Source organism: Microcaecilia unicolor, chromosome 8 (genome assembly GCF_901765095.1).
Source record: "Microcaecilia unicolor chromosome 8, aMicUni1.1, whole genome shotgun sequence".
Taxonomy (NCBI): Eukaryota; Metazoa; Chordata; class Amphibia; order Gymnophiona; family Siphonopidae; genus Microcaecilia; species Microcaecilia unicolor.
In genome coordinates this window covers 7,930,110-7,946,894 of record NC_044038.1, presented here as the reverse complement: position 1 = coordinate 7,946,894, position 16,785 = coordinate 7,930,110, and the positions used below count along the sequence as shown (strand labels likewise).

General features: G+C 46.6%; 2 protein-coding genes across 3 annotated transcripts in view; one reads left to right on the top strand and one right to left on the bottom strand.

Annotated features, from left to right (window-relative positions):
- The window catches only part of SHMT1 (serine hydroxymethyltransferase 1), a 44,582-nt gene extending 42,970 nt beyond the window's left edge, over positions 1-1,612 (bottom strand). Inside the window, exon 1 of one of the 2 annotated variants that reach the window (XM_030213314.1) lies at positions 1,546-1,612. The gene's annotated coding sequence lies outside the window, so the exon portion shown is untranslated. Of the gene's footprint in view, positions 1-824; positions 908-1,545 lie in introns of those variants that run through there. The other variant, XM_030213312.1, reaches the window with a different exon arrangement.
- The window catches only part of PRPSAP2 (phosphoribosyl pyrophosphate synthetase associated protein 2), a 71,289-nt gene continuing 55,688 nt past the window's right edge, over positions 1,185-16,785 (top strand). Inside the window, exons 1-2 of the mRNA XM_030213316.1 lie at positions 1,185-1,345; positions 12,054-12,205. Coding sequence (XP_030069176.1) covers positions 12,123-12,205 — 83 coding nt within the window. The 5' untranslated portion in view covers positions 1,185-1,345; positions 12,054-12,122. The remainder of the gene's footprint in view (positions 1,346-12,053; positions 12,206-16,785) is intronic.

Below are 16,785 nucleotides of genomic sequence, written 5' to 3'. Positions count from 1 at the left end.
GGTCGGTTTAGCCCGCAACAGTGTTTCACCGAGACCAAGATCTCCTCAAATCCAGAAATATTCCAGTTCAATCATTCACACTTCTCCTACGTATTCAATAGGAATAAAACAAAATAAAACTTGGAATAGAAAATAAGATGATACCTTTTTTTATTGGACATAACTTAATACATTCTTTGATTAGCTTTCGAAGGTTGCCCTTCTTCGTCAGATCAGAAATAAGCAAAGGTTGGTAGATGACAGTATATATAAGTGAAACATCAAAGCATTTCAGTGACAGTCTAACAGGATGGCGGTGGATAGGTGAGAGAGAGGATGAGGGACAGGTGAGATATGCCTGGAGACAGGAGGGGGACAAATCAGTACAATTTTATGGTTTATAATGGGCTAGAAAACCCAGATCCTTGTTAAGTCCTGTCTGGTGGGTGTCAAAATATTTAATGACACTTCTCCCAGATACAGCCACCTGCATCCTCCCAAATCCTAAGCAACAGGTTAGCATAAACCCAAAGAAACAAAACACATATATTTAGACAAATAACGGGCAGCAACGCGCTTTCCACCCTGGCTCATAAAACACTGCGAGTAACCAGTGCCCTAACCTTTCAGAACTACCTTCCCCGCCCCTCCTCCAACTTTTAGCAGATCAGATTCAGGCGCGATTTGTTTTTTTTTTTTTTCATCACACTGAGTGAGTGCACAGTTCAAACTCCAAACCATCAACAAAGAAGTGACAAACTGCACATGCACGGCCACGTTACTGTACTACGTTGCCCGGCTACTTCCCCTCTACAGCGTTAAGAGGAACTGAACCTAGCGCTCACCTCGTCCCTCCTCCAGCCGCACAGCAGCCTTGTTCCACACCACCACCACGAGACACGAAGCGCGCGCTAGCCGCCTCCACGTCATCATCATCAGCCCCGGAAGCGCGCGCTACTCAGCCAATCAGCGAGCCCAGAGAAGTCAGTCCGCGCCCGCCTCCACACTGATGGACTTCTCTACACAGATACCGCTGCGCAGTCCGTTATTTCTTAAGAATCTTTCCCTCCTTGGTTTTACTTTTTTTCCTCTTCTTCTTCTTCCATTTGCAGTAAAAAAAAAAAAAAATCTTCCAAGTTTGGCCCCTGCTGCTGCTGCAGAAATACAGAAAAGCAGCTTCTTCTTCTCGTCGCACTTCGCCTTCCCTCTGACCCTCATCCCGCCCCCTCTTCTGACGCACTTCCTGTTTTGGGACCCAGCAGCAACAGCAACAAGGCGGCGGCGCAGGCATCTTTTCAGCATTGTTGCCGTGTGGTGGCTGCAGGGCCGAACTTCGCAGGTTTTTACTGCATAAGGAAAAAAAAAGGTAAAATCGGGTGGGGAAGGCGAGGGAAAGCAGAGCCGTCGAGAGAGATGGAGACCGTGCGGGAGGGGGAAAGAGGAGAAATGTCGGACCACCAGTGCGTGCGAGAAGAAGGGAGTCCGGAGAACGTCAGTTCTGGGCTGCGTGACGTCATGGGCGTTTGGCGCCTTTTAGTGCCCGCGCGGTCACCTCGTCATCATCACCTGGTCCGTAGGCTGCTGAAGCGGGTCCTGGTAGTTGGTCGCGGTCGTCTTACTCGGATCTAACTTCCGAGGCAGGCACCTGTGAAATAACCCCTCCCCCCCTTGCCTTCCTCGCTTAAGTAGTATCATGGCTTCCCAGTACTGTCTTCATGCAGGCAGGTTACTCTAAGAAGAAAGAAAAAAAAAACATTTATTTTATTTATGACATTTAAAAATGTGGCGTAGCCAGACAACAGATTTTGGGTGGGCCTAGGTAAGAAGAAAAATGTCAGGAAGTATTTTTTCACGGAGAGAGTAGTGGATGTTTGGAATGCTGTCCCGCAGGAGGTGGTGGAAATGAAAACAGTAACGGAATTCAAACACGCGTGGGATAAGCATAAAGGAATCCTGTGCCGAAGGAATGGACCCTCAGGAGCTTAGTCAAGATCGGGAGGCGGGGCTGGTGGTTGGGAGGCGGGGATAGTGCTGGGCAGACTTATACGGTCTGTGCCAGAGCCAGTGGTTGGGAGGCGGGGCTGGTGGTTGGGAGGCGGAGATAGTCCTGGGCAGACTTATACAGTCTGTGCCAGAGCTGGTGGTGGGAGGCAGGGATAGTGCTGGGCAGACTTATACGGTCTGTGCCAGAGCCGGTGGTTGGGAGGCGGGGCTGGTGGTTGGGAGGCGGGGATAGTCCTGGGCAGACTTATACAGTCTGTGCCAGAGCTGGTGGTGGGAGGCAGGGATAGTGCTGGGCAGACTTATACGGTCTGTGCCAGAGCCGGTGGTTGGGAGGCGGGGATAGTGCTGGGCAGACTTATACGGTCTGTGCCAGAGCCGGTGGTGGGAGGCGGGGATAGTGCTGGGCAGACTTATACGGTCTGTGCCAGAGCCAGTGGTTGGGAGGCGGGGCTGGTGGTTGGGAGGCGGGGATAGTGCTGGCCAGACTTATACGGTCTGTGCCAGAGCCGGTGGTGGGCAGCGGGACTGGTGGTTGGGAGGCGGGGATAGTGCTGGACAGACTTGTACGGTCTGTGCCAGAGCCGGTGGTGGGAGGCGAGGATAGTGCTGGCCAGACTTATACGGTCTGTGCCAGAGCCAGTGGTGGGAGGCGGGGCTGGTGGTTGGGAGGCGGGGATAGTGCTGGGCAGACTTATACGGTCTGCGCCAGAGCTGGTGGTGGGAGGCGGGACTGGTGGTTGGGAGGCGGGGATAGTGCTGGGCAGACTTATACGGTCTGTGCCAGAGCCGGTGGTTGGGAGGCGGGGATAGTGCTGGGCAGACTTATACGGTCTGTGCCAGAGCCGGTGGTGGGAGGCGGGGATAGTGCTGGGCAGACTTATACGGTCTGTGCCAGAGCCGGTGGTGGGAGGCGGGGATAGTGCTGGCCAGACTTATACGGTCTGTGCCAGAGCCGGTGGTGGGAGGCGGGGATAGTGCTGGCCAGACTTATACGGTCTGTGCCAGAGCCGGTGGTGGGCAGCGGGACTGGTGGTTGGGAGGCGGGGATAGTGCTGGACAGACTTGTACGGTCTGTGCCAGAGCCGGTGGTGGGAGGCGAGGATAGTGCTGGGCAGACTTATACGGTCTGTGCCAGAGCCAGTGGTTGGGAGGCGGGGCTGGTGGTTGGGAGGCGGGGATAGTGCTGGCCAGACTTGTACGGTCTGTGCCAGAGCCGGTGGTGGGAGGCGAGGATAGTGCTGGCCAGACTTATACGGTCTGTGCCAGAGCCAGTGGTGGGAGGCGGGGCTGGTGGTTGGGAGGCGGGGATAGTGCTGGGCAGACTTATACGGTCTGTGCCAGAGCCGGTGGTTGGGAGGCGGGGATAGTGCTGGGCAGACTTATACGGTCTGTGCCAGAGCCGGTGGTGGGAGGCGGGGATAGTGCTGGGCAGACTTATACGGTCTGTGCCAGAGCCAGTGGTTGGGAGGCGGGGCTGGTGGTTGGGAGGCGGGGATAGTGCTGGACAGACTTGTACGGTCTGTGCCAGAACCGGTGGTTGGGAGGTGAGGATAGTGCTGGGCAGACTTATACGGTCTGTGCCCTGAAGAGCACAGGTACAAATCAAAGTAGGGTATACACAAAAAGCAGCAAATATGAGTTATCTTGTTGGGCAGACTGGATGGACCTTGCAGGTCTTTTTCTGCCGTCATCTACTATGTTACTATATGTTTCTATGTAAGCGGGTGGGCACCAAATGTTCTCCCCCACCCCACCAAAAAAATATTTCAGCTGGCAGGAAAATGCTTCTTTCCACCTTTGGCAGTCTGCAGCAGGCATGCGCTGAAAACTGAGCATGCGCAGGTGCCAGTATCGTGGAGCGCAGCATTTTCATTACCGTCAGGGGGAAGTCTTCAGGTGGCAGAGCTTGGGAGCCCCACCAGCTACTACGAAACGTGCTACTGTTGGGTGGGTCTGAGCCCTAAGTGGGTGGGCCCCGGCCCACCCAGACCCATCTGTGGCTACGCCACTGCCCGCATTAGCCCGAGCATAGGAGTAAACTTTTCAAAATTATTGGGGGTGCTGAGCCCAATGGAAATAACCCTTCCCTGGACATGTACATGCAATTTTCTCAATATTGGGGGTGCTCAGGCACCCACAGAGCTGGCTCCTATGACCCCGAGTAGAACTCAGATTCAATGGGACTTACATAACAATTAGAAAAGTATGAATATGTTCAAAATTTATTAACAGAAACTAAAACATATCATATGATGTTAGACCAGTAAAACTGGAGTTAGGGAACAGATGCAGTTAAATGCCTGGGGCCCTGTTTACTAAGCTGGACTAGAAGCGCATTAGCACACACTGTGTAGATGCCCATAATATTCCTGTGGGTGTCTACACAGCGCGTGCTAATCCTTAGCACATGCTAAAAACACAGGTGCACCTTAGTAAATGGAGCCCTTAGTGACCTCAAGCACAACTTTTTTTAAAATTAGTCACCTTACTTTCCAACTCCTCTTATAAATATGTTCCATCTTTGCTTATACCCTACACTGTCAGTTAAAATGTTCTATTACGTATTGTGTTGACAGTGTAAGTAGAGTACTATTCCGTACTTTGTATTGTTGTTTGAATATTTTTACTGTTGTAATTGTCTGTTGCTCATGTTTGATTTATTCTTACTGTACACTGCCTTGAGTGTATTTCTTCAGAAAGGCAGTAGCCAAACAATTTTCAAAAATTTTAGTTGCTATCTCTGCTGCATTTTCAGTAGATATGTTAATATATCACTGTAGAGTTTGGACTACTATAGTTAATGGTTTGTCAGCTGTGATAAATGTTGCACACTGGTGGGCCCTTGTGTACTAATATGTTGAGGTTTAATTTCATAAAGTGGGGCCTGAAATACTCGCATGCTAATGCAGTAGAACGTATTATTATATCAGCATATAAGAACAAGCTCTGTGCCTGTGGCAGAAAAGTGTATCATGGGCTGGCCCAGTGGTATTTATATTAATTTATAATGCACCAATCCAGAGTTCTCTGTGGAGAACAGAAAATATCAGCAATATGTAAATATAAAGAAAATTAATATAAACAGCATGTACTTAACAGAAAACACCGACCAAGAAAGGGATCTCGGCGTCATTGTTGATGATATGTTGAAACCCTCTGCTCAGTGTGCTGCTACGGCTAAGAAAGCAAATAGAATGTTAGGTATTATTAGGAAAGGAATGGAAAACAAAAATTAGGACGTTATAATGCCCTTGTATCGGTCCATGGTGCGACTGCACCTCGAATATTGTGTTCAGTTCTGGTCACTGCATCTCAAAAAAGATATAGTGGAATTTGAAAAACTACAGAGAAGGGCGACGAAAATGATAAAGAGAATGGGATGACTTCCCTAGGAGGAAAGGCTGAAGCTACTAGGGCTTTTCAGCTTGGAGAAAAGACGGCTGAGGGGAGATATATGATAGAGGTCTATAAAATAATGAGAGGAGTGGAATGGGTAGACTTGAATTGTTTACTCTTTCAAAAAATACCAGGACTCGGGGGCATGTGATGGAGCTACAAAGTAGTAAATTTAATATGAATCGGAGAAAATTTTTCTTCACTCAACGTGTAATTAAACTCTGGAATTCGTTGCCAGAGAATGTGGTAAAGGCGGTTAACTTAGCGGGGTTTAAAAAAGGTCTGGGTGGCTTCCTAAAGGAAAAGTCTATAGACCATTATTAAATTGACTTAGGGAAAATCCACTGCATACTTCTGGGATAAGTAGCATAAAATGTATCAAACTTTTTTGGGATCTTGCCAGGTGTTTGTGACCTGGATTGGCCACTGTTGAAAATAGAATGCTGGGCTTGATGGACTTTTGGTCTGTCCCAGTGTGGCAATACTTATGTACTAACACCATATATTAAATCGATGGCATGCAGAGGGTTCTTGGCTTGAAATATTTGCTAAGGCAGTGGTGCCCAAACTTTGTCCTGGAGGCACCCTAGGTTTTTAGGATACCCACAATGAATATTCACGAGAGAAATTTGCATGCACTACCTCTACTACATGCAAATTTCTCTCATGAATATTCAGTGTGAGTATCCTGAAAATCTGAGTGGCTGAGGTGCCTCCAGGACCAGGTTTGGGAGCCACTGTGCTAAGGTCCTCTGGTCTGTAGGTTAGCTGGGGATGGGGATACTGCACAGGTGGCATCTAGGGTAAGAGAGCTGTAATCCTTCCTTACAAAACAGTGACACCTAGTATACACCCTAGTCGCATATAGACCAGTGCTAAGAATTGTTGCTATAATGACTGGATTAAATTATATTGGAGTAGATATAAAATAGGGGAATTGTGAGCAAAGGATCATGCCATAAGATCTCATTTGTGGGTCTGATTAAGTAAGAAGCCCAAAGGAGCACTGGACAAAATACATTTGCACACCTCAAGCTGCTGAGTGAGAACACAAATGTGAAATACAAAAACATCATTTTTACGTTGAATTTATAGCATTATGAAAGGCAGCCTTGGTCTTCTTCCTCTCTACTCCACTCTCTCCCCCCCTTAATATTGAAATAACACAATGATTGGGGGGGGGGGGGGGGGGGGGGAAGCTGGGTTGCCTTTCATGGTGCATTAAACTGAAGGTAAAAATTGTGTCCTTGTATTTCACATTGCATACTCAAAGAAATGGTCACTGTATACCTGGTGAAAATGTTAATTTTTCAAATACTAGTACTACTACTAATCATTTCTATAGCGCTACTAGACGTACGCAGCGCTGTACACTTGAACATGAAGAGACAGTCCCTGCTCGACAGAGCTTACAATCTAATTAGGACAGACAAACAGGACAAACAAGAGATAAGGGAATATTAAGGTGAGGATGATAAAATAAGGGTTCTGAACAAGTGAATATGGGTTAGGAGTTAAAAGCAAAATCAAAAAGGATACATGGAATGCCCTCCCGTGGGAGGTGGTGATGAAAACAGTAATGGAATTAAAACATGCATGGAATAAACACAAAGGAATCTTGTTTAGAAGGAATGATTCTGCGGAATCTTCATGGAGATTGGGTGACAACAGCAGTAATTGGGAAGCAAAACCAGTGCTGCACAGACTTCTACGGTCTATGCCCTGATCATAACTGAATAGATATGGATGGGCTGGAGTGTAAATTTTAAGGGGCTTCGACGTTAGCTTCAGAACTTTTAGTACAAAAACAGTTCTGGGCGGACTGGATGGACCGTTCAGGTCTCTATCTGCCGTCATTTACTATGTTACTATGTAAGTGCCACTGAATATCTGTGTGTGCAGTTTAACTTGGAAGGTCCCTTGCTTAAATCCTTGTAAATATCAGATTCTATGACATCAAAGGGCTGCATTTACTAAAATGCACATTATTAATAAACAGATCCATTGCATAAAACAGTTCCTGCAGTAAAAACCGTGCTGTAAAGTGTGTTAGCCTTGGACTGTGAAAAGTGCAGGCCAGAAATATTTGGGGTCAATACTCAAAAAGGTTTAACCAGGCAGGAGAGGTTCCTGGCTGGTTAAACCCCACTGAGCTGGCCAGCTATCGATATTCAACAGCACTTTACACTGACTGCCTCTGCTAATGGCCATTCCCTAACCAGCTAGTTTAGGGGAGATGCAGAGGTAAAGCTTGGGCAGAGCCAACACAGTACATCAAAGTAAATAAATCCTATTGTTACATATCATTACAGTTCTGAGTATTGAGTTCCTTAATCCAGATTTTAAAAAATATATTATTTTTTGAAATGAAAAAGCAAGATCATTTTTAAATGTGGTTTGTTTCAAGGTTATATAGTAGATAACAAGTGTGAGAACCAGAAAACGTATTATGTAGGAATGTGTTGTAGATGATACAAGCTTAAGATTTGAAAATGTTTTCCCATCTCTTAAGTGAAAAATAGTAGTAGCTACCCAAAGTTATGTCTGATAACAAACCTCTATATAGAGGTTCTCATTAACAAAATAGGAGTGCAACATTAACATTTGTACCCAAGACTCGTATGTTGATATTGTTCTAGGAGATTATTTTGACAAAACTGGGGAGGTTAAGCCTGTAAAACTGTATTATTTCTTGAAGTGTATTTCTCCAGTTTGGCCAGCAGGTGCTGCATGTTTAAAGCTGTTATGGAGAAATGACAGTTCCCTCTCTAGTTAACACAGATAAGAGGTAACCTGCAGTGATGTGGCCAGCTACTTTTAAAACTTGTTGTTCTGGACTCTCTGATTGGCTCAGGAACTCACATTAAGTCTGTAAGTACTGGATTTTTCTTTAGTCTCAGATTGGGAGGGAAGAGAGAAAGATCTCTTCACTGAGACCCTGTGAGCAGTTATATAACCCGTGAGCAGCTATATTTCCTATACTCTCCAGGCACTATTCAGGTAGGGAACAAATGTTTAGATGGTTTTATAATTGATCCATACCCAGTTACCTGTTGTTATGTGCTGTTTTTGTTCCATCTGTTTATTGGTTCACTGTTCAATATTTTTATGACAATAAAACTTTTTTAGTTTATTGGCTCTGCTTCTCTGGACTGACTAAGAATCCTGGTTTGTGAGTTGGGTCTGTGAATGCTTTATAGGAAATGGGGGACAAGTGAGAGTGTGGCTTCAGTGACCTAGTAGAAATCACTGCAGAATACCTTGAGAGCGGGAGACTTGCCTAGTCAGTGGGAGGAGGTTGTTAGTGTAGAGCAGAAGCGGCAGGTGCAGGCGGACCTGAGCTGTACTGAGGATAGACCTAAGTGTCTGCAGGGTTAGCCTCAGGTGGATGTCTAGGCATTTCATGACAAATTATCATTTAGGAGGTATCTCGTACAAGGCTTAAGCCACAAAGAGTGGTAGAAACATAGAACATGACATCAGATTTAAGACCATAGGACCTGCTAATTTGCCCAGTCACTCCTCCTCCTTTTAGAAAACTTTCTTCTCAGACCGATGCAGAAAACTACTTCGAGAAGTGCACAGTTACTGTGAGATGAACCCTTTTGTGTATTGTGCGTCATAGAAGTTAACTTGTACTGAATACATGCACAGTATCAATATATATAAATGGCGAGTGTCGTACTCACTCGCAAATGCGCAGTAGAGACCCTCTCTGCCCCGCCCCCGCGTCAATACGTGATGACAGGGGCGGGAGAGGGTCTCTACTGCGCAAGGGGAGGGACGCAACCGCCGTCGCTACCGCTTCCCCCCCCCCCCAAGGTTGCCGCCACCACTCTCCCCACCTGGAGTCGCCGCCGCCACCCACCCTCCACCCGGCCCAGGCCCTTGCTCTGCTATAGAAACAGCGCGGGAACACAGCTCAGCTGAGCTGCCGTCGGCCTTCCTTCCCTGCCTGTGTGCTGCGTTCCCGCGCTGTTTCTATAGCAGAGCGAGGGCCCGGGTGGAGGGGTGGCGGCGACTCGGGGGGGGGGGGGCGGTAGCAGTGACCTCGGAGGGGCAGCAGCGAGCTCGGCGGTGGGGGGGCCTTGCAGCGCCGAGGAGAAGAGGCCTTTCAAACCCCCCCCCGTCCTATACTAGCCCGTTTTTACGGGCTCAACGGCTAGTGTTAAAATGAGTGGTAATGAGACCATTAGGTATTCCTCTACAATATGCACATGTTAAAATCCCATTTATTTCTGTACAACACGAGAAATTCATTGCCAGGTCTGAGGCAGAGTAGAAGGGTTAGTTGAGAGGATTTAATGCTAGTTTTTGGAATTTACTTCCAGCTTTTTGTGTGTGACCATAGCAAGTATCTGCAACGTTAATGGACAGAATGGGAGGGGAGCTAACTGTGTGTGTCTCCAAAAAAAACAAAAATGCCAATTCACATCTGTGCATGAACCCTAATCTTCTGTGCATAAGTACTAGCCTTGCAAAAATATTATGTGGTTCATGTGCAGGTGTGTGTTGATAACTTTCATTTTCTTCAGATTTGCACTCTGTGAAGCCACCCTTGCTGCAGAACCTTTGTGGGTATGTGTGCAGCAAGCTTCCACTGATCAGTGCGCAAGTTCTGAATGCTTTGAATTTGCATCCCGGATTATTACATCACCACAGAATATTTTCTGAATCTTACATAGAAGCTGCACGCTCAAGCTATCAGTGTATGGCTATACCACATGGCTTTGTGCATCAGCCTCTCAGCAATAAGAAACTGGTAACTTGTAAACAAAGCCAAACAGTTTATCCTTGGTTTACTGTGGTAGGCACCCATCTTAAACAGTTTAAGAATAGTTTTTATTGGTGTATTAATATTATAAATTAGCTAACCAAAAAGGACAAAGAGCAATATTTAGTACTGTGCACATTGTTGCAAAGTCTGTGGGTATTTTATCTGTGAATATTTCATCAGTTTTCTAAGGGTATGCATGTAATAATTTTGGAAATAGAAAACTATGTGCTCCCTTTAGAAAGCAGCGTTAGTGATTCCTGCAAGGCTAATGCAACAAAGCCCATAGGAATTTGCCGTGCCAGGAATCACTACTGCAGCTTTGTAAAAGGAGCCCTATGTGCATTGGTGCCATCCTTGCTCCCAGAAATGCTTCCATTTTAGTATACTTGCACTTGCAAACAGGGTGGAACTATAACATTTTGTAAGCCACATTGAGCCTGCAAATAGGTGGGAAAATGTGGGATACAAGTGCAGCAAATAAATAAATAAAACATTTTCAAATAGGCCATTTCTTTGGAGAAAACACACAAGCTTTATACTCATTGGAAATTTTGAATGCTAGAATTCCTAAATTTTCATTACCACAAATGTAATGTCATTTTTAAAAATAACATTCAGAAAATGCCTGTAAAAATATAAGGTGCAGGGATCAGTATTACAAGAGTCTGTTGACTCCTAGTGAAGGGGCTCTTGTTAGCACCCTGGTTTCTTTAGCATTGAAGGTAATCTTCTCCCATTGGAAGCCTTTACATCAGGCTACCTACCAGGAATGGTGGAACTTAGTGCTCCACATTTACAAATTCGAATCACACCTTGCAAAGAAATCTTCTCGTTTTGCTTCATATAGGGAAAAATGGCTACCACTTGTTGCTTATTTTGATACGGTACAATGATAACTACTAAATTTGATGTGTGTTTTTTGACATGTGCATGCTTTACACTTTGATTTGTATTCTCCAGCCCCCCCCCCTCCCCTTTCCCTCTTCTTTTCCTCTTTCCTCCCTCTCTCTTGTTTTCACTTAATTTGATTCTGAATGTAGATTGCTGCTACGATATTGCCTTACTTTGTAAAATGTTACTTGTTGTTATGTTGTGAGCTCTTGATGGTATCTGTATCAAAAATCAATAAATTAAACTAAAAAAAAAATATAAGGTGAATGTTTAAAAATATGCATGCTTCACAAACTGCTGTGTTGTGGCATGTAGGTAATTTTGATGTCATGTAAAAGTTAATGGCATTTTGGCACTAAGCATAACAACGTTGCATCAGTTTAATGTGTTTGAAGATGATACTACCAGTCCAAATCTCTGAGTTTCATTAGTGCTGATAGATGGGTTAATTTATCTGCTTTATTACATTAAAAAAAAATCTAGAAATTACCTGCCAGTTTTACAGTTTGTTTTCCTAGCTATGATGGTTCCCATAAGAGATGTCCATATGAAAGCATGACAGAACATTATTTAGGGAAAGGGCTGTACTAGGATAACGTAACTGGTTGCTAAGTGCACTCCTTTCCAGATCATTTGGAAGGAAGACTTGGGAAGACTTTACTCAAACTGCAGTTACTGACTTTTCCGTATTTCCTTACCCAGCTACAGAAGCTGGAACTCCTTGCATAGAAATGCATTGGGCGGTTTTCTTTTTTTTTAAGGGGGGGGGGCTTATTTCTCTGGAGCCCTTGGTTTTATTAAGCCTGTTTTGGAACTTGTCTTTTTACCAATTTTTCCCGCATTCCAAGTTTCAACACACAGACTTCTTTCCAACTTCCTTTGAGTTGGAAAGAATACAAATATGTCTTTAAAATGTTAATGTTGAAGGAACTATTACTCGTGTAAATGAGACATGTACTGTGTTGTGACTCTGTCTTTGTTGTCTTCTCCCCTCCTCTCCCCTTAGTATTTTGTAAGCAGGGGGACAGTAAGTCCTAAAGTGAGCATTGCAAAAACGGATTCCTGTAACAGCAACATGAATATTACCAAAGGTGGCCTGGTGCTTTTCTCGGGTAATTCTAATCCATCTTGTATGGAACTAGCCAAGAAGATTTCTGAGTAAGTACTAGTCATTCACGGACATATTTGCTTAAATTTTATGATTTTATATCAAGGGTTATTGAATTAATTTTTTTGTATTTACATCTAGTCTGAAATTTGTTTGTTTATTTCTAAGGAGGTCTTTATTGAACATCTTCAAAAACCACTTTAAACACAGAAACAATGATTCCACTACAAATTGATTAAACAGTCCAAAACAGGAAGCTCAAGCGGCTGAATGCAATATACACCATCCCAAGATCATTTTTACCTAGTTTTTAAAGAACAACAGTTCCATAGCGTCCCACAGATCAATCCAGAGACTTGTGGATTATATCTGTGTACCAGCAGGTGGAGATAGAGAGCTCTTCTACTTAGTACCCTTTGCAGTAGTCTCTCAGGTATTCTCTCTATCTAGCAGGTGGACAGACATACCCTGTGTGTCTCTACATTGGTGCTGGTTCCTGGCCTGCAATGGCTAGCTGAACCCTGGGGGTTGAGATCTGTGGCAGGCTCGGGATACACCTAGTGGCACCAGGTCCCTTCCCGTCTCTGCCTCCCTGCCTCTTTATTCTGCTGTGAAACTCTTGCCTCGGTTAAAAAAAAAAAAAAAAAAAGTGACAGATTAGTAGAGGGACTGGTGGCTGCCCCCTCCCCCCCCCCCTTGAAGCTTGCTCATGTGGAGCATTTTGGGACACCTGGAGAGTCCTTAGGCCCTGTATACCCTGAGAGTAGCACTGGTTTTTCAGGTGGGAGGAACTTCCCTATCTGATTGCTAAGGCTCTGGAGGCCCTGCAGATTTCTTCCCCGAACCCTGCAGTTCCAGAGGCAAAGTCACATCCAATGATGACGGGGGTTAAGAAACTGCCCAAGACATTCCACATCCATTGACGATGTGTGTACTGATCTCTGAAGGGGACTTGGCTGCCTAGGATTGGTTCTCTGATTATGGCTGCCAAGAGTTCAAACCATTTTGAATCGGTGCCGGGAGCAAGACAGTCTGCAGATGTGCTGGGCAGGAAAGAGGGGGCTCTTTTGTGCCCCAATGAGGTCACTAGATCACCAGGGCACCACACTAAGGTAGGGGAGGGGAGGATAGGACACCCCGAGGCCCGCCTGCCCGTTCATTCGCAAATCCGGACAAACGGGCAGGATGGCAAAACCCGCCTGGTTGCCCGGCCATGTCCTCAAAAAGAGGACATGTCCGGGTAAAACTTGGATGTACGGTAACCGTATCCACAGCACCTCTGCAATATCTGTTGTTCCCTGCCAAATAAAGTGACAGGAATTTTAGGTTCATTGGGAAGTAGACCTGAAAAAAAACAATAAAAATACATATCCAATCCATGATGATGTGCATTGCTTAAAATAAAATTCTGTGTGATACTATTTTTCTGTTGTAGCTTCTGTTGCAGCTGTACAGGACTTACTCTGAAATGTGAGATGCTTTGTTTATGAACTGATACAAAATCCTTAGCTGGTTTTGTTTCCTTTTCTTTCCCTTCACACACATGTATTTGGTAGTTCCCCTTCACAGTCTGTACTTCTCCTTTTCAGAACAGAAGTGTTGATGCTGTCACGAGAGCTAGGATAAAAAAGAGTGAACTGAAGCAGTTTGTGCTCTAGGTGAGATAGACAAAATATATACAACTGAGTGAAAGAGACAGTGGGGCCGATATTCAGAACACGGGAGGTCAGCAGTGAGTATCTGGTTTATTTTTGGCCGGTTTAAACTTAACCGGCTAAACCAATATTCAGCACTGGCTGGCTAAGTTTAAACTAGCCAAAGATAAGCCTGCTATTTCCGTGGCCTGATTTAGCTGCCAAATTTAGCTAGCAGTGCGATGAATATTAGAGGATAGCCGGTTATATCGCACAATGATATCGGGCGAGTTCCCACCCACCAATTCCCTCCCCCCCCCCCCCCCCCCCCCCGAGACAATTCCCACTTAAGGGGTACAATTCCTATCGACTCCCCCCCCCCCCCCCCCTGGTTATTTCCCACCCTTCCTAGCCTTTTTTTTGTTTGTTTAACAACTGTAGCTTCTTTCTTGTGGTTGGGAGGTGGGGATGGTGCTGGGCAGACTTATACAGTCTGTGCCAGAACCGGTGGTGGGAGGCGGGGCTGGTGGTTGGGAGGCGGGGATAGTGCTTGGCAGACTTATACGGTCTGTGCCAGAACCGGTGGTGGGAGGCGGGGATAGTGCTGGGCAGACTTATACAGTCTGTGCCAGAACCGGTGGTGGGAGGCGGGGCTGGTGGTTGGGAGGCGGGGATAGTGCTGGGCAGACTTATACAGTCTGTGCCAGAACCGGTGGTGGGAGGCGGGGCTGGTGGTTGGGAGGCGGGGATAGTGCTGGGCAGACTTATACAGTCTGTGCCAGAACCGGTGGTTGGGAGGCGGGGTTAGTGCTGGGCAGACTTTTACGGTCTGTGCCCTGAAAAGGACAGGTACGAATCAAGGTAAGGTATACACAAAAAGTAGCACATATGAGTTTATCTTGTTGGGCAGACTGGATGGACCGTGCAGGTCTTTTTCTGCCGTCATCTACTATGTTACTATGTATTGGGTCCCATAAGTCCTGTTGGTGGTTTTTTTTTTTTTTCAACGGCATCTGGAACAGGGAAGTTAGATCAGCATACGGATGTACACAGAAGACATATAATAAAAAATAACTTTTCATAGGTAGAGTCATAATTTGTTATAAATCGTAATCAGTGTGTCATTTTGAGGGGCCAAATTAGGTTGAAACCTAGTTTGGGGGGTGTGGGGGGCATTGCTCCCCCACATGAACTGCTGTTTGTATTTATCTATTTATGTATTTACTTATTTATGACATTTAGATCCCGGATTAAACATGAATTAGGTTGAAACCTAGTTTGGGAGGGTGTGGGGTAGGGTTGGGTTACCATACGTCCAGTTTTATCTGGACATGTCCTCTTTTTGAGGACACGGCCGGGCAACCGGGTGGGTTTTGCCAGCCTGCCTGTTTGTCCAGATTTGCGGACAAATAAGTGAGCGGGGCTAGGGGTGTCCCATCCTAAACCTCCCCTTACCTTACTGTACTGCCCTGGTGGTCTAGTGACCTCTTCAGGGCAGTGAAGATCCCCCCTCTTTCCTGGACGGAGCAGCTGCAGACTCTCTTGTTGCCTCCAGTCCCGGCGCTAATTCAAAATGCTCCCTGAGCGTTGAAGCAGTGAGCTCGCAAGACTTCTGTAGAAGTCTTGCAAGGTTTTTGTTTTTTTGTTACATTTGTACCCCGCGCTTTCCCACTCATGGCAGGCTGAATGCGGCGGGTAATGGAGGGTTAAGTGACTTGCCCAGAGTCACAAGGAGCTGTCTGTGCCGGGAATCGAACTCAGTTCCTCAGTTCCCCAGGACCAAAGTCCACCACCCTAACCACTAGGCCACTCCTCCACTCCTCACTCTCGGTGGCCATTTTGAATCGGCGCCGATACGGAGGCAGCAAGTATGTCTGCAGCCGCTCCGGGCAGTAAAGAGGGGGCTCTTTCCTGTCCTGAAGAGGTCACCAGACCACCAGTGCTGTACAGTAAGGTATGGGGAAGGGAGGATATGACACCCTTAGGGAGTGTGATGAGAGGGCGTTATGTGACAGGGGGGCAGGGTGGGGGAAGGGGCATGTGTCCCCTTTTTTTGAGGGGGAGCAAATATGGTAACCCTAGTGTGAGGGGCATAGGTAAAGTAGTAATTTGTTATAAATCGTAATTGGTGTGTCATTTTGAGGGACTGAATTAGGTTGAAACCTAGTTTGGGGGCATTGCTCCCCCCCCCCCCCCCCCCACATGAACTACATGTCTGGAAGGGGAAAGGGATGTGTAAAAGATAATGTTGGGGGGGGGGGCGAGGAGTACTGCCCCCCCCCCCCAAAAAAAAAAATCTGGAAGAGAAAAGGGAGGGAGATTACTTGCCTTGTATGTTTTGTATTTTGGGGGTTATGGGTGGAAATTGTCCTCCCTAGTGTGGTGGAATTTGGGCGGGTGGAAATTGTCCAGTTGGGAACTGACCTAGAACTCGCACAATATAACTGACTAGCCGTTGAGCCCGTGAAAACGGGCTACTTTTGGAATGGGGGGGGGGGGTTCTGAGCCCGCCCCGCCTCCCCCGGAGTCGCTGCCGCCGCCCCTCCACCCGGCCCGAGCAGCACTGTAAACTTACATCAGCACGCAGCAGCAGGCACATCAGCAAAGCTGCCGTCAGGGCGGGCTTCCTTCTCTGCCTGTGTCCCGCCCTCGTGTGACGTAACGTCGGCGAGGGCGGGACAAAGGCAGAGAAGGAAGCCTGATGGCAGCTTTGCTGATGTGCCTGCTGCTGCGTGGTGATGTAAGTTCACAGTGCTCGGCCAGATGGAGGGGCGGTGGCGGCGACTCCGGGGGAGGGGGAGCGGTTCCGACATCTGCAGCATGCCAGTAGAGACTTCCCTCTCTGTCCCGCCCCCATCTTCACGTATTGACGCGGGGACGGGGCAGAGAGGGAAGTCTGTACTGCGCATTTGCGAGTGAGTACGGTCACTCGCCGTTTATATGTTTGATTATCCGCTAAGCACTGACAGAAATAGCAGGGGATAACTGGCTATCTC